Below are 24,860 nucleotides of genomic sequence, written 5' to 3'. Positions count from 1 at the left end.
TTCAATCCATGTGCGTCAACCTTACCAATATAACAACAACGCAAGCAAGGACAATGCATTCGTCTGGGGTTTTCAGCGTGTTGAACAGCATACTTAACGAATTCCAAAACCCCACTCTCGTACTCTTTGGTCATTCGATCGGCACAGATCCATGTTTTATCCATGGTTTTCCTACTTATTAAAGTAAACAATTAATCCAGACGAAAATACGACCAAAACGCATTTTCATGAAGCCCTACAAAATAAACACATGCCAGTCAACCTATTCTTACTTTTAGGAGAATTTTTCAAACATAATAATGGCAATCCAAGTTTGCAAATAGATTTACTTTTAGCAATCTCTACGCTTTATCTTAAGTCTAATAGCTATCATGTCATACCTTGTTTTATGTTCTGAACCTTACCTAGCAATTCAACTTCTCCTCCCCACTTACCCTAAGCTTAACCGTTTTGTGATGAAACATAGTAACAGCTTCTATAACCATGCAAACTAATTTAACCATGATATGTGTAGCATCATCACACCCCTCATGCTCGACCCAACGAGGCCGAAGCGTGGAGGATGCGGGAAGCCCAACAAGGGATCTAGGATAGACTCTAATACCATCTTAGAATATGTGGGTTGGATTTAACTCATCCCTACAAAACCGGATTGTAAGGTGAAAATTGCCCCCTCTTATAAACACAAGTGTTGTTGATGGCAGATGGCGGTCCATGGAGGAGAGCCAAAATCCCACCATACCGGCCACTTTGCTGCACCGTTATTGTTATTGTGGATTATGGCGGGAAAACCTGCAATAGCGGCCGATATTTACCATTGCAGCAAACCCAAAAACTGCAATGTATATCCACCATTGCAGTCATGGCGCCGCAATTTGATAACACTAAACACAACACAGACTGCGCTATATATCTAAGCAATATGGGACTAAATCCACCCCTTCAAACCCAACACAGTGAAGGTGTTGGAGGCTGCAATGAAGGCAGACCAAATGCTACAATTTAATCGACTAGGGGTGGACATCAAGGCATAAATTTCAACGCACCTCCTCACGCTTGGGCCTCAATGAGACTGAAGCGTGAACGATTTAGGCGACTAGGGACGGACCGCAATGAAGACGGAAATTACAATGTCTATCCGGTGTCTAGTGACTGTGTATGTGCTTTATAGGTCATGATAAATATACTCCTTTGGATTTGAATTTCAAATTAAGGTTAAACTGAGAGTCCGATACATAAAAAAACTAGAAAGTGGGCACTTTCCATTAACCCGGAAGAAAAACAATACTGACAAAATAAAAACTTTCTTCCACCACACACATAAAAAATCATCCATTCAAAATCAAACCAAGTCATAATCAAATCTAGTAGCTATCTATATAATAGACAGCCAATTTCACAGATCCAAATTAATGAAATTTCACAGACAAGTAAAATACATTTAACCAAAAATCATTAATGAGTGAATGCTAAAACACTGATTATAAGAAAAAACCAAACCTGAGATTGACATATCAATATGGCCAGAAGAAGATGGTGATAAATTTGCCGAGCCCATTGTTACTCACATGCTAAAGATGAAAAAATTTGTCTTGGGTATGCAATCGATAACGAATAACCTTTGTGTAATTTGTTTCACGTATTGCGGGTTTCGGAAACGGTGAAAGACGAATAAAACGCAGTAGAAATGACGAACTGAATCAGAAATGAAAAAATGCAGAAATGAAGAACATACCGCAGTAGAAATGACATTCTGAAACCGATTCTTCAAACACTTTCTGGTATTGAAACCGAATGATTACAATGTATTCTTGTTCGCTGTTAGGGTTCGCTGGAGGGGTTTAATCGCAGGAGGGAAAACAAAAAGAACTGAGAACGAAAATAGAAGTCTGAAATTTAATTTTAATTAGACCTTAGACAGCGCTTTTGTGGAAAGCGCTTTCTAAGATATGCCTTAGACAGCGCTTTCCAAAAGCGCTTTCTAAACCCCCACCTTAGACAGCGCTTTTGGTTTTAATTTTTTTTTAATTGAAAGACTTTAAACAGCGCTTTCTCAAAAGCGCTGACTAAGGTCTATATTTAAAAGCGCTTTCTAAAAGCGCTGTCTAAGGGGGGGTCTTAGACAGCGCTTTCTAAAAGCGCTGTCTAAGACCCCTCCTTAGACAGCGCTTTCATTATTTTTTTAGAACATTTTCCGTGTTTTATTTTTATTTTAACCTTAGACAGCGCTTTCTTTTAAAAGCGCTGTCTAAGATGCGCTGTTAAAAAACCTTTTTGGCGTAGTGATCATTAAGCTATGGATAAACTTAACGTCAATAAAATCAGAGCCGCCACCTCGCTTTTATTGTTTCCAAAGGAAAAGGGAAAAGTAGGAACAAAACCCAAAGATAAGAAGTTTTCAAATCATAACTAATAAAATGCCAGAGATTACAGGTAAAGGGGTTGGTTACACAGAGGGAAGGTGTTAGCACCCTGGGTGTCCTAGGTACTCCTAGGGAGCCCTTTTTTATGTGTGTATGTGTTTTGGTATAAAAGATGTTTGCAATGAATAGAGTGTGGGGATGAGAAAAGATTAAAATTCTGAAAATTCACCTTTAATGGAGCTTCAGATTGGCACGATCTTGCTTTAAATTATGCTTGGCCTTGATTCATATGCTTGTTGGAAGTGAAATGGATCAAGGATAGGTATGGACTCTTGTGTAAAACCCCAATTTTGACTGTAAGATCCCTCATACAATTCCATCATAAGCATAAGCATTGGGATCATACCTTGGCATCCTCCTTACCCCTCTTTCATTGGGTTTGTTTTGGGAGAGATCACCAAGCACTTTGTGATTATATCATACTTGTATTTTTATCATTTCACTGACTAAAATACCAAAAATATGTCTTTGTATTAGCCTAAGTCTTTTGTAGGTAGGGCATGATCTCATTGATTCATCAAGATCACATCTAGGCTTTGAGACCCTCATGAACAAAGAGCATAACCAAGAATTGATTCAAGAATGGTCATGAACATCATATACGAGTCCCAATGATCTCTACATGTTATATTGATAAAGCTTTCGTCAAGAGTTTGAAGGTGATTTGCCTTGGAAACCCTAGTTTGACTGGGTATCTTGAGTAACTTCTCCAACAAGCTATCTCACCAATTGATCAAATTTCTCAAGGTACACTTCAAAATTAATCATCTTATGCATATATGACCTACCATGAGCCAAGAAATTCAAGATAATTGGAAGTTAGAAAGTTGGTTGATGGTGGTTGGCCAGATGAATTCATCTGATCAAAACTAGGTCTCCCTAGACCTTATCTCCTACACTTTTCACCATATGAAAATTATTACAAGAGAAAACTTACTATAAATGACATTACAAAAAACTTTCATGTTGAGACCTAGGGGTAGTTTTGCTTGGAAAATCATTTTCCATGTTGAAACATTATAGGTCATTTTGTCTAAACCCTAATTTCAAAGTCAACTTCCCAAGGCCATAACTTGCTCAATTTTTATGATATGAAAGATTTAAAAGTTGAAAAATCAAGTTCAACGCGTCTACTTCAACTTTGATGTTTAGAGTGGGAGCTAGTTCAACTTTTTTGAGAATGTGATATGAGGTTACATTATAGGTCACTTTTGACCTATACCATTGATCAAGTGATTTTTCCAAACTTCAAAAATGCATAACTCTATCATTTCAAATCCAAATGACATGAAATTGGTTCTCATCTTTAAGGTCTTTAAGAGAGATACAACTTTTATGAAGACAGTTTTCTCATTTGAAGCTCATATTAAAAGTTAAACAAGGTGGAATATTGAGACATATGGCTTGACACTTAGAAATTTTTTGATATGTCAAATTTTTCAAAACTTCCACCTCAAATTTATCCAAATTCCAAGTTCCATATCAAAAAGTGTTGAACATGAAAGTTGTTTTTCTTGATCTCACCTTTCCAAAGAGCTCAAATTCATTCATTTTGGAGGAGAAATGCATAGGTTGCGCATGGCTTAAACAGGATGATATCATTTGGCATGGATCAATCTTCAAGCATCAATGTACATGTCCCTTTCAAAGCATCTGATCTTCAAATTTGGACCTTCAGCTATCATTTCATAGGCCTATGCGCGCCCATGCAACATTGCATCATTTTTTGCACATTTTGGAAAGTGAAAGTGAGTGTGCAAATATCACCCAATTCAGCTATAAATAGAGCTTCAATTGCTCATAAATGACAACACCATTGCGCCAACTTTGATCCCCTATTGAAAACCCTTCACTCTCATATGATAAACCTGATAAATTCATTTGAACTTGAGCTTGAATCTCCACTATTTGGGAATTCAATTCTCCAGGAATCCATTGCTTCTAAACCTTTCCATTCTCTTCCTGCAAGCAATTGAAGTGAGTCCAAGCATAAGCCATATCAAGATCCATCGTGTTGAGACCTCCATTGAAGGTAATTTGCATTAATTTTAAACTCTTCGATTCTCTTAAATTATTGCTCAATTCCATTGATTCTTTGGTTTTCTGAAGTCCTACCAATGTAGGCAAGATGATTGAGTTGCTTTGAGGTCAAATCGAAGCAACTCAGTTCATGTACCTCCAACTTCAAATCCACATATCTCTCAATATATTTGGAATTAGAATGAATGGAGGTCAGATTCGAGCTCAGTGCCATTTTTTCTTCAAGATCATTTCCTTGTTTTTCTTTTTGGTGATGGTTCATCTTGACCTTTCCGGTGAGGTCCACCAGAGAAGATGACCGGAGCTCTGGCTTCGACGATGACTTGGCAAGGCTGAGAACCACATGATCCATCCTTCACATTTTAATCTTAAGTGTTTGTTTTAAATATCAATTGTGTAGCGTTGTTGCCTAAGGTTCATGTAGAACGCGCGCTTTGGATCATCAGATCTGCCACCTCAATTAACGATGGAGATTTGATGGTCCACGTAATTTAGAATTTCTGAATTTTATTTTAATTGCAGTTTTTTTTCAATAATTCATATTAAATTTAATATTGATCCAAAAAATATGGGACTTTCACCAAAAAATTTCAAATATTTTTCTCTTTCATATTATGAATTAAAATTATTTTTTGGATCATTATTAATATTTTTCATGAATTAATTGATTTTGCATTTGTTTTTAATTGTTTAAAAATACTTTTAAATGTCCAAAAATTATGAATCTTTTTCTCCAAGGTCCTTTGACCTTGTTTGACCTATGATAAATCTCATGGCCATTTCTTTGGTGTTTTGATGAGATTTTAGGAATTGGACAAAATATATTTGATTTAAATGCATTATTTTATTATTTTTAATTGAATAAATGCCAATTAAATCTTGTTGACCATTTGTATTGACTTGTTTGAGTTTGTTTATTATTGTTGGACCTTGGTCAAGGATGATTTGACTTTGTCAAGTTAATATCATTGGATTTAGGGGATTGATGGAATGTACATTCCAATCTCCCAAAATGAATGAATGATATTAATTTGGTAAAAGTCCTCCTTTGACCAATTTGTGATCTCATTCATCCCCTTCCCTCTTCATCTAATTCCCCTTCTTCATCCATTCATTTTCATTTGGCCTATGACATCTCAAAGTCCTAATGCTAGTTGATTAAAAAATTGACTTGAGTATGGATGAGATTAGGCCACACCTTTTGCATATTTTGTGTGTGTGATATGTTTCATGAGCATAGTTCATAATAGTATATCTCCAACATGCATTGACACCAAAGTTCTATTGCCCGACCTATGACTTCTACGTAAGTCCAATTACGATTGCTTAACATAGCGCTAAATTTTTGACACAAAAGGCATAAGCATTCTAGTTAGTGAGATTGTAAGTCTCCCCTCTTTCATGGTATTTTGTGGAGACTTGGCCTTCTTTCCTTCCTTTGGAAGATGTTTTTGTTCAATGATCCATGCTTGTGATAAGTGGGTTGAGTGTTCTCCAAAGAATGTATTGAAATGAAAAGCAAAGCAAAAGTAACCTCTAACCTACTAACTATTAACTTTTAATTTCAAGCTTTTACTTTAATGTAATTTACTTTTAGCACTTTATATCATTTTCCATTGTACATATCATTCTAATTGTTTATGTTAAAGTAATTTTCACTTTGTCCATTTGGACTATATTGTGTGATATATTTTGTTTGTTTTACTCTGTTTGTTTTTTGTGGTCTTTGACCATTAATGTACATAATAAAAACAAAAACCCTAAAAAAAATTGAGTGGACTGTTGGTTTGATCTTGAGCAATGGACTTAGAATCTATGCAACCTCCCTAAGCTAAAGGACTTGGCCAATGCCAATTTATTGAAGAACCAAGTGCTTGCAATTTGAAATTCATCTGATACATCTTTGAAGATCTATCTAGTTTCATCTGCAATATGATCATTGTGAAGCTGTTATTTTGAACCTGTAACTTATGGAATTCATCTGTTGCATGGGCTATTTTGAAGAAGATCATGAAGTGGATAAGCTTGGATGAGACCATCTTTATTTGATGCATTGCTCTTCAAGATAATATAATTGAGCATTTGTGTTTTGTTTGATTCTAAACATTCCTAGGGAATTCTGGGTTTCTATTGACATACTTGTCTATTGGATTGCTACCCATTTGGTCAGATCTTTTCAACTCTAAACTTTTAAATTTTATGCATAGGGTAGTCTCTTCATCTTCTCCCCATTTCCTTAATTTCCAAAATCTCTCCCTACATTTTCAAAATCTTCTTTGTGTGAACTATTTTTTGTTCTAAAGTTAGACCACTTTTGCAAAAAGATAGAAACTTTGCCCTTATGTCATGGCATTTTCAAACTTATTTTCTTAAATCGAATTTGTGAATAAACTTAATCATACTTGACTTCAACTTTCAAAAAAAGCCAAAAAGAACTAACTCATTCAAACCATTTTGGGCCTTTGTGACTTTCAAACCTAATTTTGTTAAAATCAACACACTTATTTTGAAATGTGTATCACGAACTATGAGGTTTTGATCCCTCATTTTTATGTTGGTACGTAGGCACAAGTCCGAAGGTCTTGTCAAACACAAAAATATAATTAATGAATTCTTTTCTCATCCCCCCATTCTATTTGTTTGTAAACATCACTTTGTACAAAATACATATGCACACAAAAAGGGCTCCCTAGGAGTACCTAGGACACTTTGGGTGCTAACACCTTCCCTCTGTGTAACCAACCCCCTTACCTGTGATCTCTGACTTTTATTAGTTTTTATTTGAAAACTTCTTACTTTTTGGGTTTTGTTCGTACTTTTTCCCTTTTCTCTTGGAAACAATAAAATCGTGGTGGCGACTCTTGTTAATTGATCTCTAGCTTGTCAATAGCTTGATGATCATGAATTTCCCGCTACAAAAATTAAGTGGAGACTCAGTTGGGGAGTAGTCTCAAGTGGGTTTAGCCTACTTTTTGTGTGAATATATTTATTTATATGTGATGTTTGTATATATGTATGTGTGATATAACCTGCTTGTTGTGCTTGGTGATCTCTGAGTGGTGAGATAAGTTCTAACCCGAACTTGAGTGAAATTAAGGTAGGAGGATGGTATAGTCATGTTCGACTTGTGTGGAGTAGTCCTTAACAAGTTTGCTTGAGATCCATCCGCTCAGTGGAGACTCCTTTGGATTTGGAAATGTCACACAAGTATTTGTGGTTAGGCATTACTATTTCTAATTGGGTCCGAGAAGCTGAGGAACTTAGAACATTTAACCCATCTTGGCCTATTTAGGGCATAGTGCGGAAATTGTCCAAGTGTAGACTTGATAACAGTTGTTACGCGATACTACACTCAGACGAGTTTCTCTCGAGAATATTATGGGTCGATGAGTCAGTCATCTTAACCTGAAATATCCGATAGATGGAATTAAGACTCTGGGAACTTTTTTAGAACATGATCTACATGTTTTTATCCTTAGTTCACTCCTTTGGGATGGTTCTTACCCAGACTCCATGCTCGTGACTTGCAACAAACCCTTGATTCTTGGTTGATCCAATCAAGTCTTGTCAATATCAATGGAACTTGGGTGTTGATAAGGTGTAAACCATAATCCACCAAAATGGATGATTGATCTTGACAATGACTTGATTCATCCCTTGACCTTTTCTTTGCCTTGTGTATGATCTTTTATTTGTGATTGTTGCATTCTGGCATTCATGTGCATCATAACATCCATTACACGAAAGTTTCAAGGAACTAAGGTATCATTTCCAAATATTTTCAGACCATGGATTATGGACGAAGGAACACTAAGAAGTACAGTTTCAGATGTCCTAACTTGAAAGAGTTAAGGAAGCTAGCATCCTTTATATTAGATCCCTTAGACTTCAAACAACGTCATGGGAAGCTTCTGTCCATCTTTTCTGCTGATGTAGTTGAGGGACTCTTGAGTATGTTGGTGCAGTTCTATGATCCTCTCTACCATTGTTTCACTTTCCCGGATTTTCATCTTGTGCCTACATTGGAGGAGTATTCTCATCTTTTGAGGATACCTGTTTCTAGTAGAGTGCCCTTTAATGGATTGGAGGAGATTCCCCGATCTAGTATTATTGCTGAAGCTCTTCACTTGAAGAAGTATGAGATAGAGGCTCATTAGGTGAAGAAAGGAGGGTTATTTGGATTGCCATCTATTTTGCTCATCTATGGATTAGCTTTGTTCCCTAACATTGACGGTTTCGTTGTTGTTAACGCCATTAGACTTTTCTTGATTGGGAATCATATGCCTACTTTGTTGGGTGATATGTATTTCTCTTTGCATCTAAGGAATTCTAAAGGTGGTGGGACAATTGTCTGTTGCATTCCTCTTCTGTACAAGTGGTTTATTTTGCACTTGCCTCAAACGCCTGCTTTTGTGGAGAACAAACAATGTCTAAGGTGGTCTCAGAGACTTATGTCTCTCACTAATGATGATATAGTTTGGTATGATCCGTCCTTAAGTAGCTTGGAGATTATCGATAGTTGTGGTGAATTCTCTAATGTGCCTCTCATTGGTACACAAGGAGGAATTAACTACAACCCTGCTTTGCCTCGTCGTCAACTTGGGTTCCCCTTGAGAGACAAACCTAATAACATGTTGTTAGAAGGTATTTTCTATCAAGAGGGTAAATATCCCCAACATTTGAAGAAAAAGATTGTGCATGCTTGGAATAATGTGCTAGGAAAGGAAGATCCGAGCTTGGTCTGTGCAATTGTGTAGCTTTGGAAGCTTACACTCTTTGGGTGAAGAAGAGAGCTATGGAGTTGAAGATGCCTTATCCTTGCGAAAGACCTATTTCTATTGTTGTGGTTGAGCCATTAACTCTCCCTAACCAAGATGTAGAGCAGTTGGAAGACGCGCTCGCCAAGATGAAGCAAGAGAAGGATATATGGGAAGAGCGTTTCCGTGCTTTGAGCAAGAAGCATGAAGAGTTGTAGTTGGAGTCTAAGGACAAAGATGCACTGATTGAGCTACTTGAGGACCGAGTGACGAAGAGACAGAGAAAGCTAGAGGTTTCATCTTCTAGCATGCCTCAGCCTTCCGTTGCTTGGAAGAAGATTGTTGATAAGCTTATCCTCGAGAAGACTCATACGAAGGCTTCTTTTGAGACCGAGATATGTTGCATCCGAAGGAAGTACGTGCCTTCAGCCAGATCTTCTGACATTGTTGTTAGGGATCCTTAGGATGACTAGTCTCCTTTTCTCTTGTACCTTTTTATTTTTGGTTTCTGAAATTGTACTCAGTGTAATCCTTCCAATTTATATAAATAAAAAGAGATTTTTTTGGTCATATCAAATCATTGCAATTTTCCATTTAAATATATATATTTGCAAATGATATAGTAAGTTCTTTGAAAATAAAAATAATCAAGCATTGCATTTCATGCATCATTTGCATAAGCAGGTTTTTTCCAGGTGTCTGATTGATGTTCTTCTATGCTTTAGCCAAGCTGACTCACCGGTACAACACCAAGGTCAATCATCAGAAAATCATGGAACACCTTGAGCAAGAGAACAAAGAGCTGAAGGACGAGATCGCCCGCCTGACTGCGATGATGGAGTCAGTCCTTGTTGTTCAAAGCCAAGCTTCTCCAACACCTGCAACTCCTCCCACGAGGACTGTTACTTCGGAAGTGGTTACCTCTACTGTGCTTTCTTCTGTCGCCCACTTTGCGCCGAACTTGCCTGCCGAATTCCCGTGGGGAATTCCGCCAAACTTTGTGCTAGAAGGATTTGCGCCTACCTTTGCTTTCATTCCGACATCTAGCCCGGTCATGTCTGTGCCATCTCCCGTTGTGCACACTTTGCCTCGCATAAAGGACACCATTTATCATTCTGAGCCATCTGAAGGCCCAGATGTTTATGAGAAGATGGACGAAATGAAAGACCAATTCCTTGAGTTGCGCAAGGAACTGAAGACGCTGAGAGGTAAAGATTTGTTTGGGAAGAGTGCTGCTGAATTGTGCTAGGTACCCAATGTTAAAATCCCGGTGAAATTCAAAATACCTGACTTTGAAAAATATAAGGGGAACTCTTGTCCGCTCAATCATCTTGTGATGTATGCCCGCAAGATGTCAACTCAGACAGATAATGACCAATTACTGATTCAATACTTCCAGGATAGCTTGACTGGTGCTGCACTCCGTTGGTATACGGGGTTGGATAGTGCAAGCATCCGTACTTTCAATGACCTAGGGGAGGCTTTTGTGAAGCAATACAAATACAATGTGGACATGGCGTCGGATAGAGACCAGTTGAGGTCTATGTCTCAAAAAGACAAGGAGACATTCAAAGAGTATGCGTAGAGATGGAGGGAGTTGGCTACCTATATCACTCCTCCTTTGGAGGAGAAAGAAATGACAAAAATTTTCTTGAAAACCCTGAGTTCATTTTATTATGAATGCATGATCGCCAGTCCCCCCAATGATTTTACCAAAATGGTAAATATGGGGATGAGACTTGAAGAAGGGGTCCGTGAAGGACATTTGCCAAAAGATGAGGCGTCAACGAGTAAGAGGTATGGGAGTAGTTTCAGCAAGAAGAAGGACAGCGAAACAAACGCAATTACCAGTGGGAGGCAGAGGAGGCCTCGGATCAGAAGAAACCCACCACCCCGTCAACATCATCATCATCAAGTATCATCAGTAATTCCGATATTTTCTAATCAACAAGCAACACCTGTCGCGGCGGGATTTTTCACGAGATTAGGTATTGATTGAACTTAACCCATTTTAAATGCAAGAGTCGCCACCGTCTTTTATTTTATCCAAAAAGAGGAAGGGAAAAATAACGATAAATCCCTTTAGAGTTACGGGTTCGGGGGTTGGTTATGCAAAGGGAAGGTATTAGAACCCTCTACATCTGTGGTACTCCACAGGAACCTTTTTGCTTATGTTTATGTGAATGCTTTGCTTTTTTCGCTTTGATCGTTTGATTGGGGAGATGAGAAAAGTACTTGATTTTATTGCTTTTGGACTCGATAAAGTCGTAGACTTCATGCCTACGTATCTCCAAGGCGCAATGGAGAAATCAGAATCCACGTAGTTCTCCCAAAAGAAAAGGGGAAAGTCTGTTTTGTGGATTTTAGATTGGCGTGTCTTGCCATCTCTTGCTCGACCTAGGCGGGAGGCTTCGAGACTGACACGTCCTTTTGAAAATGTTTTTAAACTGAAAAGCCAAAGCTGGCAAAAGATTTGAATGAGCCTAAACCCTGAAACAATAAATAAATGGGCTCATTATAAGGAAGCCCAAGAGTAAGCTTGTGAGTGTGTGAAAAGGGTTTCTTAAACGGCGACCGTTGGAATCGCATCGGGTTTCTTTTTTGTGGATTTTTCGATTTTTTAACATAAAACGTGAACAATACGATTAAACACACAATACAGAACATAAAAAATGCGAGAAAGTAAATTATTACAACACAGTTAGCTATGAATAGTTAGTATTACGAATAGTTAGTGGAGTTAATCGAGCTGAAACTGAAACGAAACGGTTAGTAACAACATAAACAAATATAAAAAAACAATATAAACATTTACTTTAGACAAAATAAACATTTGATATAAATAAACATTTAATTAAAATAAACATTTAAACAAATAATTAATTTAACTAACATTTAAATAAAACATATATGCAAAATAATAATAAAAGATAAACAATATTTAGTAAACAAAAGTAATATATATATATATATATATATATATATCTCTATATATATATATATATATATATATATATATATATATATATATATATATATATATATATATATATTTATTTATTTAGATATATAAGAGACAAAAATAATATATATATATATATATATATATATATATATATATATATATATATATATAAATATAAATATATATATATATATATATATATATATATATATATATATATATATATATATATTTAGATAAATAATATATTAAAACACATGTCGGCAAACCGGGACTTTGCCGATTTCAGAGATAAGTGAAGAATATTACCTTGTGTGAAGAGGATGAACTTCTGATCGTCCAAATGATCGACCGAAAGCTGGAAACCGTCACCGACGCAGTGCTGGCTGCCTTCGTGAGTACCTGACTTCAACGTCGCTTTTGATCGGTGAAACGACGCCGGAATGAAATGAACCTTGGATATTTGTGACCTGGACTCAACGAACTTTAAAGATATGAAATCGGTTTTGTGTTTCGGTGAATAATCGGGACGATTTTGGGTTACTGAAAATGAAGAACAAGTGAAATACGGTAATGATTTTGGAAAAATATTTCTTTTCAATTCTCTGTTTCTCTCACCACACGTTTTTTCCTTACTGATCCACTCTTTTCCTTTTTCTTACTAACAACATCTATATATATATATTTAGATTACTTAAACTATAGGAAACCTAAAAAATATCTATTATAAATTAATAATATATATTTAGATTACTTAAACAATAGGAAACCTAAAAAATATCTAACATAAATTAATAATATATATTTAGATTACTTAAACAATAGGAAACCTAAAAAAATATCTAACATAAATTAATAATATAATTTATATATTATATAATAATAATAATAATAAGAAACTAATATAATATTAATCCTAATTAAATAAACTAATTAACAACTAAACACAATTAGTATTAAGCACAAATAATATTAAACGGCACACGATTAAAATACGATAAAATCGAGCGACACGAACGCGATAAAAACGATGACAATTTGCACAGCAAAACAGACAAATTGATAAAACCAATAAACCAGTAAACCGGTAAACTAGTAAAATCAACAACACGACTCAAACAGACTCGATTAAATCACACGGCAAAACACGTAATTAAATAAACAACCCTAGGCAATAATAAAATCAACACGACATCACGAAAACGCTGACAAACACAATCACAAATAATCGGACAATACGAAAAGTCTAATATATTCGAAATACAGTCAAAATACCGACAAACAAACAATTAAATAGATAAAAACGCACAAAACCTAATCGAAGCGATGCCACGCACAAAAGAGATAAGCGAGATAAATACGAGGCAACGATATCGGCCAGGTTTTGCTAAAACAACGAAATACAACGCGATAAGCAACGAAAACACACAAAACCTAATCAAACCAGTTGTCATGCGAAGTTTAAGAAATTGAGATGAATACGAGACAACGAGATTAATCAGGATATGGTCAACAAAACCAATGTCAGATTTTGGGGTGCGACAGATGCCCCTATTTAATTAACTTAGGCCAGATAGACGGAGGCTATCGAATGGCGTAAGGTAATTAAATATGACAAACGCCACAAAATTTGACCGCAAATGCATGTATGCATGATGCAAAAGACAGACAGACACAGAGACACAGGAGTGCAAACTCTACTGGGGAAGGACATACACCGACTCAATGCATGAAGGTAAACACTGAGAATACTCAGCTGGGGAAGATTCACTACCTATTCATAGATGGAAAATAGGAGGAAAAGAGATATCGACTCAATGTTGACGATACATCACTATCTCATAGATGAAAGTGGGAAAAGATCAATATAACAAGAGTACTGATGTGACAGTACATTACCAACTCAAAGATGGAGGTAACAGAAAAGATGAATACCAACTCAAGGATTAAGGTATAACAAGGGCATAATAAGAATCGAACTGCGTTAACTCATGGTTGACAGCTCACTACCCACTCATTGATGAGGTAAACAGGACATGCCAACTCAAAGTTGAAGGCAAGCTTCAAAAGATTGATAATAACACTGCTAGGGAAATCAAATTCCAACTCATTGATGATGGTGTAGATGAAGAATCAGATCTAAGGATCATTGTGCAGACTTACAGTTGAATGCACACTACCAACTCATTGATGAGGTAGACAGAGAAATGCCGACTCAAAGTTGAAGGCAACCACCGATTCATTGACAAAGGTGTTTAAAAGAATTTAGAACATATTCTCCTGGAGATGTTTATCATTACCGACTCAAAGATGACGGTGGAAGGACAAAATGTACCTAACTCATAGATGAAGGTACTCCATCAACTCAAAGACGAAGATGGAATCAGAAGTTATCTGTGCAGACTCAAAGATGAAAGCACACTATCAGTTCAACAAGGATCAAACATACCCTCTCATAGATGAAGGTACTCCATCAACTCAAAGACGAAGATGGAATCACAGGAAAATGTGCGAACTCAAAGATGAACGCATACTACCAGCTCATAGATGAGGGCTCACTATGTACCTAAATCATAGATGAAGGTACTCCATCAACTCAAAGACGGAGATGGAAACATAAGAAAATTATGCTGACTCAAAGACGAAAGCACGTTACCAGCTTAAAGATGAAGGTAACAGGATAAAGTGTACCTAACTCATAGATGAAGGCATTCCATCAACTCAAAGACGAAGATGGAATCAAAAGAAACCTGTGCAAGCTCAAAGATGAATGCACACTACCAGCTCATAGACGACGGTACTTCACCAACTCAAAGACGAAGGTGGAATCAAAAGAAATCTTGCTAACTCAAAGATGAATGCATATTACCAACTCAAAGTTGCAGGTACTTCACCAACTCAAAGACGAAGGTGGAATCAAAAGGAATTTGTGCTAAACTCAAAGACGAAAGCACGCTACCAGCTCAAAGTTGCAGGTAGAACCATGGAACTTTCTGTGAGGATGTTATCAACTCATAGATGGAGGTAGTAATTAATTTATCCGAGGGATAACAAAGGTTACCACTCATGGATGTAGGTAACTCAAGTTTGTAATGGGTACCAACTCAAAGATGAAGGTATAAAGGACTTGGACACAATATCTGTCATGTCTGTTTTACTGAATGAGAGTCACAAAGACTATATTGTTGCCTTCTTTTACTGGAAATTTCTGAGCGTTATCTGGAGACACGAGGTTCAAACTAGGATAGAACTAGAATGAAATGGTCAAACAAGACTTCAACTGAAGAGGAATGAACTCATCAGGATTTACAACTGAAACAACCATCTTCCACGAGGCATAGATCTCTGTGGGGAACATGACCAATAAAAGGTATTTTGCTGCTTATGAGGATACTCTATATGGAGAGATTGACTCAACCCACAATATAAACAAGGAAACAAGGTGCATATGAATGCAAGCATGATATGTCATAGATATGCATGAATATTTAGTAATGAATACATGATGGACAAACAAAACTAGGAATAACTAAAAATGTTAACAGCTGCATAAGGACTTGCTGGAGATTTGCACTGAGACTCGCTGTGGAGTAGTACAAAGACTTGCTGGGGAATTGGTACAAGAGCACCATATCCAGGTTTCTTTAAAAGTCTGTCTCTGCTGAGGATTCCGTAGAAGAATGGAGATGCTTTCTACTTCAAAAATGCAGGAGATTCCCTGTGGTTCTTGAATTTGTGAGGTATATGAGGATTGGACCTTTCTGAGGACTCCGTTGGGGATACAAGGTGTTATCCTCTGGAAATAAGATGATATTGTAAGAGAAGTCCTGCAATTCTTGAATTTGCTTAAAATGCAACACACTCTTCTTTACTACAAAACATTACTGAGGAGGAGACATGTCCTTCTATTGAATGGACAGAGAACAACAGGAGATTCCCTGTAGTTTCTGAATATCAACTTTCTTCACTCGCTGAGGGATGGAGACCTCTGTATTACTCCTGCTCGGGGAAATCAAAGCTTCCTTCTCATCCTCTGCTGGGGACATTGCTGATCCCTCCTTAATAAATTACTGGGGAAATACCTGTAGTAATCCCATAGGCCTGGATCAAAGTCTTCATGATCAATTAACCGGGGAGTCTTCATGCCCCAAGTGAAGGGAACAATCTTCTTGAAATATTTCTTGCATGATCTCTTGAGGAAAACTAGGAAGCAAAACTGGGGATATCCAGAATCACAACCTCTGCTGGAGAAATATTACTGCCAAGACACCTGTGGAGATCTTTTCATCATATACATATGAGGATAGTAACATGAACATGTCTAGTTGGAATCACATGATTTTAGAATTACTGGGACCGCATGTCTCAATCCTTTTATTGATCTCCACAAATCAAAGTAAATAATCTTTATAGTTTTCAAAAACTGTTTTTAATTCAAAACTTTTGTTTCAAAACATATCTGTCAAAGTAAAAGAACTTTCGTAAATTGAAATGAAAATTAAGAGTGCCAAGAAATATAGAAAGGCTCAAATTGTTTTGATAGGATGGTAATCAGCCAACAGCATGATTCCATATATCTTTACAAATTGGAAAATGGTAATTTCGTGGAAAAAGGGTACGTTGAACTACAATGACATCATTCTCTCTTCCACTTTTGAAACCTGTATTGCAGCCTTAAGAAAGTTGGAGAACTGTTGAAAATATTCTGATACTTCAATGATCTTGTCTCCGTTATGCAGTTACTTGCCTGAAATCCCTAACTTTTGCCTAGATTGCCCTTTCGGGTTTTCAATCCACCGGGATAATATTTTCTTTGTTTTTTATGTCTCTAATTTTTGCCTGGACCGCCCTTTCAGGTTTTCAGTCCACCGAGACGCTCATTTTTGCCTAAGCCGCCCTTTCGGGTTTTCAACTTAGCGAGCTGTTCTTTTCATTTTTTAGGCGAAGTATTTCTTGACTGCATCTGTATTCATGGGACGTGGAAGCTCTTCACCATCCATGTTTGTAAGAATTAAAGCACCGCCTGAGAAGGCTTTCTTGACAACATAGGGTCCTTCATAGTTAGGAGTCCACTTGCCCCTAGAATCATTGTGAAATAGTATCATCTTCTTGAGTACAAGGTCACCCTCTTTGAATTCTCTCGGCTTAACCTTCCTATCAAATGCCTGCTTCATTCTCTTTTGATATAACTGTCCATGGCACAAGGCAGTCATTCTTTTTTCTTCAATCAAATTCAATTGATCGTATCTGCTTTGACACCATTCAGCCTCTGACAACTGAGTTTCCATTAGTATCCTCATTGATGGAATTTTAACCTCTATCGGTAACACAGCTTCCATACCGTATACAAGTGAAAATGGGGTTTCCCCAGTTGAAGTACAGACTGATGTTCTATATCCGTGTAGTGCAAAAGGCAGCATTTCATGCCAATCTTTGTAGGTAACAACCATCTTTTGAATGATCTTCTTGATATTCTTATTTGCAGCTTCAACTGCTCCATTCATCTTGGGACGGTAAGGAGAAGAGTTGTGATGCTCGATCTTGAAACTTTCACATAATTCATCCATCATTTTGTTGTTCAGATTGGAGCCATTGTCAGTGATGATCTTGTTCGGAATGCCATATCGGCAAATGAGATTATTTTTGATGAATCTGACCACCACTTGCTTTGTCACCTTTGCATACGAAGCTGCTTCCACCCATTTGGTGAAGTAATCAATTGCCACGAGAATGAAACGGTGTCCGTTGGAAGCTTTGGGTTCAATCATACCGATCATGTCAATGCCCCACATTGAGAATGGCCAAGGAGCAGAAATCACATTCAAAAAGGTTGGTGGTACATGAACCGTATCAGCGTAGATCTGACATTTGTGACACTTCTTTACAAATTTGTAGCAATCTGATTCCATGGTCAACCAGTAGTAACCAGCTCTCAACATCTTTCTTGACATAGAGTGGCCATTTGCATGAGTACCAAAGGACCCTTCGTGAACTTCTTTCATCAACATTTCTGCTTCCTTTTTGTCAACACATCTGAGTAAGACCATGTCATAATTCCTCTTATAGAGCACATTCTGATTAAGGAAGAAACTGCCTGACAATCTTCTCAAAGTCTTTTTATCTTTTTCTGTTGCTCCAAGAGGATACTCCTGAGTCTGAAGGAAATGCTTGATATCGTGGTACCATGGTTTATCATCAAAACTGGCCTCAGCTGTAAACACATGTGCTGGTCTATCAAGTCGCTTGATCACAATTCTGGGTACTTCGTTTGGAAAACCCACTTGATACATTGAAGACAACGTAGCTAGAGCATCCGCCATCTGATTCACATCCCGAGGAATGTGATGCAACTCAACCTCGGTGAAGAAAGTCAATAATCTTCTTGCATAGTCTTTGTATAGGATCAAGCCAGGGTGGCGTGTTTCCCATTCTCCTTTGATCTGATTGATAACTAACGCTGAGTCACCATAAATAGTAAGATTTTTGATGCGGAGGTCAATGGCTTCTTCAAGACCCATGATACAGGCTTCATATTCAGCAATGTTGTTTGTACATTCAAAACAAATTCTTGTCGTGAAAGGATTATGAGAACCTTCTGGAGCGATAATGACTGCACCTACTCCATGTCCATAAGCGTTGGAAGCTCCATCAAATACTAAACCCCATTGAGAATCTGGTTCAGGTCCTTCTTCAGGAAGTGGCTCTTCACAATCTCTGGATTTTAGGAACATGACATCTTCATCAGGAAACTCATCCTCATTATCATTGTGATCTTCAACGGGTTGGTGAGCAAGGTACTCGGCTAACACACTGCTCTTGATAGCTTTCTGGGTATGATACTCAATGTCGTATTCTGATAACAGCATCTGCCATCTTGCAATCTTACCAGTGAGTGCAGGCTTCTCAAAAATGTACTTGATTGGATCAATTTTGGATATCAACCAAGTGGTGTGACTTAACATATACTGCCTCAATCTCTTAGCAGCCCAAGCCAATGCACAACATGTCTTCTCGAGTAAGGAGTATCGTGATTCACAGTCAATAAATTTCTTGCTTAAGTAGTAAATGGCATGCTCTTTCTTTCCAGTTTCGTCTTGTTGACCCAGAATACAACCCATAGAATTCTCAAGCACTGTCAAATACATAACCAACGGTCTTCCAGCAACAGGTGGTAACAAGATAGGAGGCTCCATGAGGTACTCTTTGATATTGTCAAATGCTTTCTGACAATCCTCTGTCCAAACACAATTCTGACTCTTTCTCAGCAATTTGAAGATAGGTTCACAAGTGGCAGTCATGTGAGAAATAAACCGAGATATGTAATTCAATCGTCCTAGAAAACCTCTCACTTGCCTTTCTGTTTTTGGTGCGGGCATCTCTTGGATAGCTTTTACTTTATCTGGATCAACTTCAATGCCTTTTTGGCCGACAATGAAGCCCAAGAGTTTACCTGACCTGACGCCAAATATGCATTTGTTCGGATTGAGGGGAAGACGGTACTTCCTCAATCGTTGAAACAGCTTCAATAGATCTACTAAGTGACCTTCTTCTGAACGAGACTTCGCGATCATGTCATCCACATAAACCTCAATCTCTTTGTGCATCATGTCGTGAAAGAGCATTGTCATGGCTCGCTGGTAAGTAGCACCTGCGTTCTTCAACCCAAACGGCATCACTTGATAACAGAATATTCCCCATGGTGTTATGAATGTAGTTTTTTCCATGTCTTCGGGAGCCATTTTGATCTGGTTATACTCGGAGAATCCGTCCATGAAGGAGAATATGTCAAACTTTGCTGTATTGTCTACCAACATGTCAATGTGAGGCAGGGGGAAATCATCCTTTGGGCTTGCTCTATTTAAGTCACGATAGTCGACACACATTCGTACCTTCCCGTCCTTCTTAGGAACTGGCACAATATTTGCTATCCACTCTGGATACACTGAAGTGGCAAGAAAACCAACATCTATTTGCTTCAGAACTTCTTCTTTAATTTTGACGGCCATATCTGGATGTGTTCTTCTTAATTTCTGTTTGACCGGTGGACATTCTGGCTTCAAAGGTAGCTTGTGCTCTACGATGTCAGTGTCGAGACCAGGCATATCTTGATAAGACCAAGCAAACACACCTACATACTCTTTCAACAGGTTGATCAATTGCTCCTTGACCTGTGGGGATAACAATGCTCCAATTTTGACTTCTTTCACATTTTCTTCCGAATCCAAGTTGACTGTTTCCAAAGGCTCCTTGTATGGCTGAATAATGTGTTCTTCATTTTCAAGCTGGCGTGCGACCTCTTCTGGAATCTCATCCCACTCTTCCTCTTCAGCTTCGAATACAGAATGTTCAAAGTTGGGAGAGGGCATGATGTCATTTGTGTTCAACGGGTTTAAGTAACCTGTACAAACAATTGTTTTTAGAGGACTGACCATGACATGCAAAAATGTGTTCTTTTTAAGGTTTTTTTTTTGTGTTACCATTTTCCGAAAAAGCTGAAAAGATAAAAGGACACAAGTGTATAGGAACACAAAAGATCTTTTTCATGGATAGTACGTTTTTGACAAAAGTGCCCATTTTACAAAATTAATGCTTCGCGCTTTGGGCTAAATCGGAAGATTTTTGAAAATTGAAAAGCTTAATTACTTTGATATGTGGACACAATGTGGGATGTCAACTGCGGTCCAGTTCTTCATAACTACTCCTGGTGTCACAAATCTGGGGCCTTCCTCTTCTGTCTTTCCCTCAAAAGTATCCTCCTCAACTGCTACCATGTTGATAAACCCACCGCTGTGAAAGATATCTTTGAAAGGTCGCACCACTGAAGTCTGCACTTGTTTTTCATCAACAAAGCCTAATCCTGCATGGTTAACGTTTTCTGGCAACTCCATCACCTTGCCCCACATTTCTGTAGGACCTGTCTTGACAATCTGCTGGGCATCTTTGAATGACGCGATTGAACCTTCACTTTTCTTGTAATCATCGATGGTCAGGGCCTGAAATGGAGTTTGAACAACCGTTTCGTCTGCTTCTATCACACTAAACGATGAAAGGTGGCTAATCAGCATAGCCTGCTCCCCATTAACCGTCACTATTTGCCCATTCTTGAAAATTTTTAACTTCTGGTGTGACGTGGATGTAATGGCACCCGCCTCATGAATCCATGGGCGTCCGAGCAGACAGCTATAAGCTGGCACTATATCCATAACCTGGAAAGTGATCTGGAATACATGTGATCCAATACCAATAGGCAAATCAACTTCTCCAATGACTGATTTTCTTGATCCATCGAACGCTTTCACAATAATTCCACTGTGCCGCATTTGCCCTTCTTTGTACTTTAGCTTCACCAAGGTAGACTTGGGCATGACATTCAAAGATGAACCGGTGTCAATTAGGATATTAGACAAAGAATCCCCTTGACAATTGGCTGAGATATGGAGAGCGAAGTTGTGATTCTTTCCTTCTTCTGGCAGTTCTTCATCACAAAAGCCTAAGCCATTGCACGAAGTGATGCTGCCTACAACATTGTTGAACTGCTCTGCTGTTATATCCTATTCTACAAAGGCTTGATCAAGCACCTTCAGTAGTGCTTCTCTGTGGACAGCTGAATTCAATAATAAGGACAGGATCGAGATTTTTGACGGTGTCTGTAGCAACTGATCTACCACTTTGTAGTCACTGAGCTTGATAATTCTAAGTAGTTCATCTGTTTCTTTATCAAGGGTTGAATTGCTTGTTTTCCCTTCTGCTTCTCTTGTCACTGGTACCACGACTACTGGATCTTTCTCAACATTTCTACTTGGGATAACCGGTGGAGCGAACACGCGGCCACTGCGCGTCATTCGGCTATTTGCTGCGATATTGGTAACTGAGGCTAAGGTTTTAATCTCGACCTCTTTACCGTTCTTAACAATAGTTGCTGCATAGCGGTAGGGGACCGCTTTATCTGAAGTGTAAGGCATTGGGCCCGGAGGGCAAATCACCACTGGCTCCCTCGGATGATAAGCTATCTCTACTTTCTCTGGAATGTTGAAGCAAGGAATGATGACATTCACCTCTTGTTCTTGTGATTCTGGAGAACTCCCTTGTCTAGAAATCTGAATCAAACCCTGATCAAAGACGCCTTGCAAATCATCTTGAATCTTTCTACAACCTCTTGAATTGACTGAACATGTACCACAGATCTGGTGGTCATGTTGGAATAGACCATGAGCACATAAAACAGAATGAATTTCAACCAAAGACCGCCGAATCTCCTCTATCTTCGTAACACGTTGTTCATTGAGACAAACTTCTATATTGTTCACTGATGAAGGACCATGACTTGGCATTGGACTGTCCTTCACATTGGGACCCATGTTCTTGAAGGTCAGGATACCTGCTCTTGTCAATTTCTGTACTTCCAACTTTAAAGCAAAACAGTTGTCTAAGTCATGACCTGGAGCATTCTGATGAAAGGGACAAGATACCTCTGGCTTGTACCACCAAGGTAGCACTTCTGGTACAAGAGGTCGTGGTCGTGGTTGCACAAGGTTTTTAGTGATCAAAGCTGGATACAATTCTGCATATGACATTGGAATTGGATCAAAATTGGTTCTTCTTTGCTGCTGTGGTGGACGTTGTTGTAACTGATGTTGATGTTGTTGAGGTTGATGTTGTTGCTGATACTGAGTATTCTGTTGGAAGCGGTTGGTACGCTGCTGAGGGTATTGGACTTGAACTGGAGCGGAAGTGATTACTGGAGTCACGGCTGCTATATGTTGGTGTTGGGAATGGTAAGGATAATTGATCCTTCTTGGATGATCATAGGACACAACATTAGTTTCTTGTTCCTTCTTTTTCATAAAACCGTCGTACCTCTTTGCCCCGCTTGAAGATGAACTTCCTTCTCTGACTAGACGCCCTTCTCGAACTGCTTCCTCTAAACGGACTCCCATGTTTACCATGTCAGTAAAGTCTGTAGGAGCGCTTGCAATCATCCTCTCGTAATAAAAAGTATCAAGAGTCTTTAAGAACACTTTCGTCATCTCCTTTTCTTCCATAGGTGGAACAACCTGTGCTGCAATTTCGCGCCACCTTTGCCTGTATTCACGGAATGTCTCCTTTTCTCTTTGTTGCATGGACCTCAACTGATCTCGGTCTGGCACATTATCAAGGTTGTATTTGTAATGTTTGATAAAGGCCTCTCCTAAATCGTTGAAAGTCTTGATCTGAGAACTGTCTAATCCCATATACCAGCGTAAAGCTGCACCGGTAAGGTTGTCTTGAAAACAATGAATGAGCATCCTTTGGTCGTTGGTGTACATTGACATCTTTCGCACGTACATAACCAAATGGGTCTGTGGACAAGAACTTCCTTTGTACTTTTCAAATTCTGGTAGTTTAAATTTTGCTGGCATCCTTACGTCTGGAACCAAACACATATCATTTACACCTCTACCAAACAGTTCTTTCCCACGAAGAGCTTCTATCTCTTTTTGTAATTCCGCAAACTGATCCTGGAATTCATCCATTCTATCATTGAGACCAGGATCCTCACTTGGGGTAGGGCCGTGATAGACAGGTTCTCCTAGGTGAGGAGTATAGTGAACAACGGGAGGCACATTAGTGAAGACAGGAGCATTTGGTGGAACGAACTCTTGTTGATATCTATCTTGATTAAGATCCCTGGGTATTTCCCAAGGACGGGATGCTGTGATGGTAACAGAAGTGACTGAGACAGCGTTGATTTCTGAAGCGATGACTGTAGTAACAACTAAACACAATTAATATTAAGCACAAATAATATTAAACGGCACACAATTAAAATACGATAAAATCGAGCGACACGAACGCGATAAAAACTATGACAATTTGCACAGCAAAACAGACAAATTGATAAAACCAATAAACCAGTAAACCAGTAAAATCAACAACACGACTCAAACAGACTCGATTAAATCACACGGCACAACACGTAATTATATAAACAACCCTAGGCAATAATAAAATCAACACGACATCACGAAAACGCTGACAAACACAATCACAAATAATCGGACAATACGAAAACTCTAATATATTCGAAATACAGTCAAAATACCGACAAACAAACAATTAAATAGATAAAAACGCACAAAACCTAATCGAAGCGATGCCACGCACAAAAGAGATAAGCGAGATAAATACGAGGCAACGATATCGGCCAGGTTTTGCTAAAACAACGAAATACAACGCGTTAAGCAACGAAAACACACAAAACCTAATCAAACCAGTTGTCATGCGAAGTTTAAGAAATTGAGATGAATACGAGACAACGAGATTAATCAGGATATGGTCAACAAAACCAAAGTCAAATTTTGGGGTGCGACAACACCAATTCAACAGCAACTACAATATCAACGTCAAACCACAACAACCGCAACAAAGGACAAACACCTACAACAACAACAATACCAACAATCATCATCATCAGCAGAATTTCGAAAGGAAGAAGGTCCCTTTTGACCCAATCCCTATGTCGTATGCAGAGTTGTATCCCTCATTGGTTCTCAAGAACTTGATTCAACCAAGGAACCCACCGCAGATCCCAGAACCACTTCCTTGGTGGTATAAACCTGAGCTTCGTTGTGCTTTTCATCAGGGTTCACCTGGGCATGATATTGAAGACTGTTATCCATTGAAGTATGAGGTTCA

The 24,860-nt window shown here is 38.3% G+C and overlaps 1 protein-coding gene across 1 annotated transcript; it reads right to left on the bottom strand.

Moving 5' to 3' along the window:
- Positions 1 to 1,635: 1,635 nt before the first annotated feature.
- LOC127103859 (uncharacterized) lies at positions 1,636 to 24,630 on the bottom strand. The gene is made up of 4 exons (XM_051041100.1): positions 24,621 to 24,630; positions 21,851 to 23,928; positions 20,885 to 21,736; positions 1,636 to 1,695 (listed from the first exon to the last, which is right to left on the bottom strand). The coding sequence occupies exons 1-4, from the start codon at positions 24,628 to 24,630 to the stop codon at positions 1,636 to 1,638; spliced, it is 3,000 nt and encodes a 999-aa protein (XP_050897057.1).
- Positions 24,631 to 24,860: the final 230 nt, after the last annotated feature.

This window comes from Lathyrus oleraceus, chromosome 7 (assembly GCF_024323335.1).
Source record: "Lathyrus oleraceus cultivar Zhongwan6 chromosome 7, CAAS_Psat_ZW6_1.0, whole genome shotgun sequence".
In the NCBI taxonomy this organism is placed as follows: Eukaryota; Viridiplantae; Streptophyta; class Magnoliopsida; order Fabales; family Fabaceae; genus Lathyrus; species Lathyrus oleraceus.
This window is presented reverse-complemented; position numbering and strand designations above follow the sequence as displayed.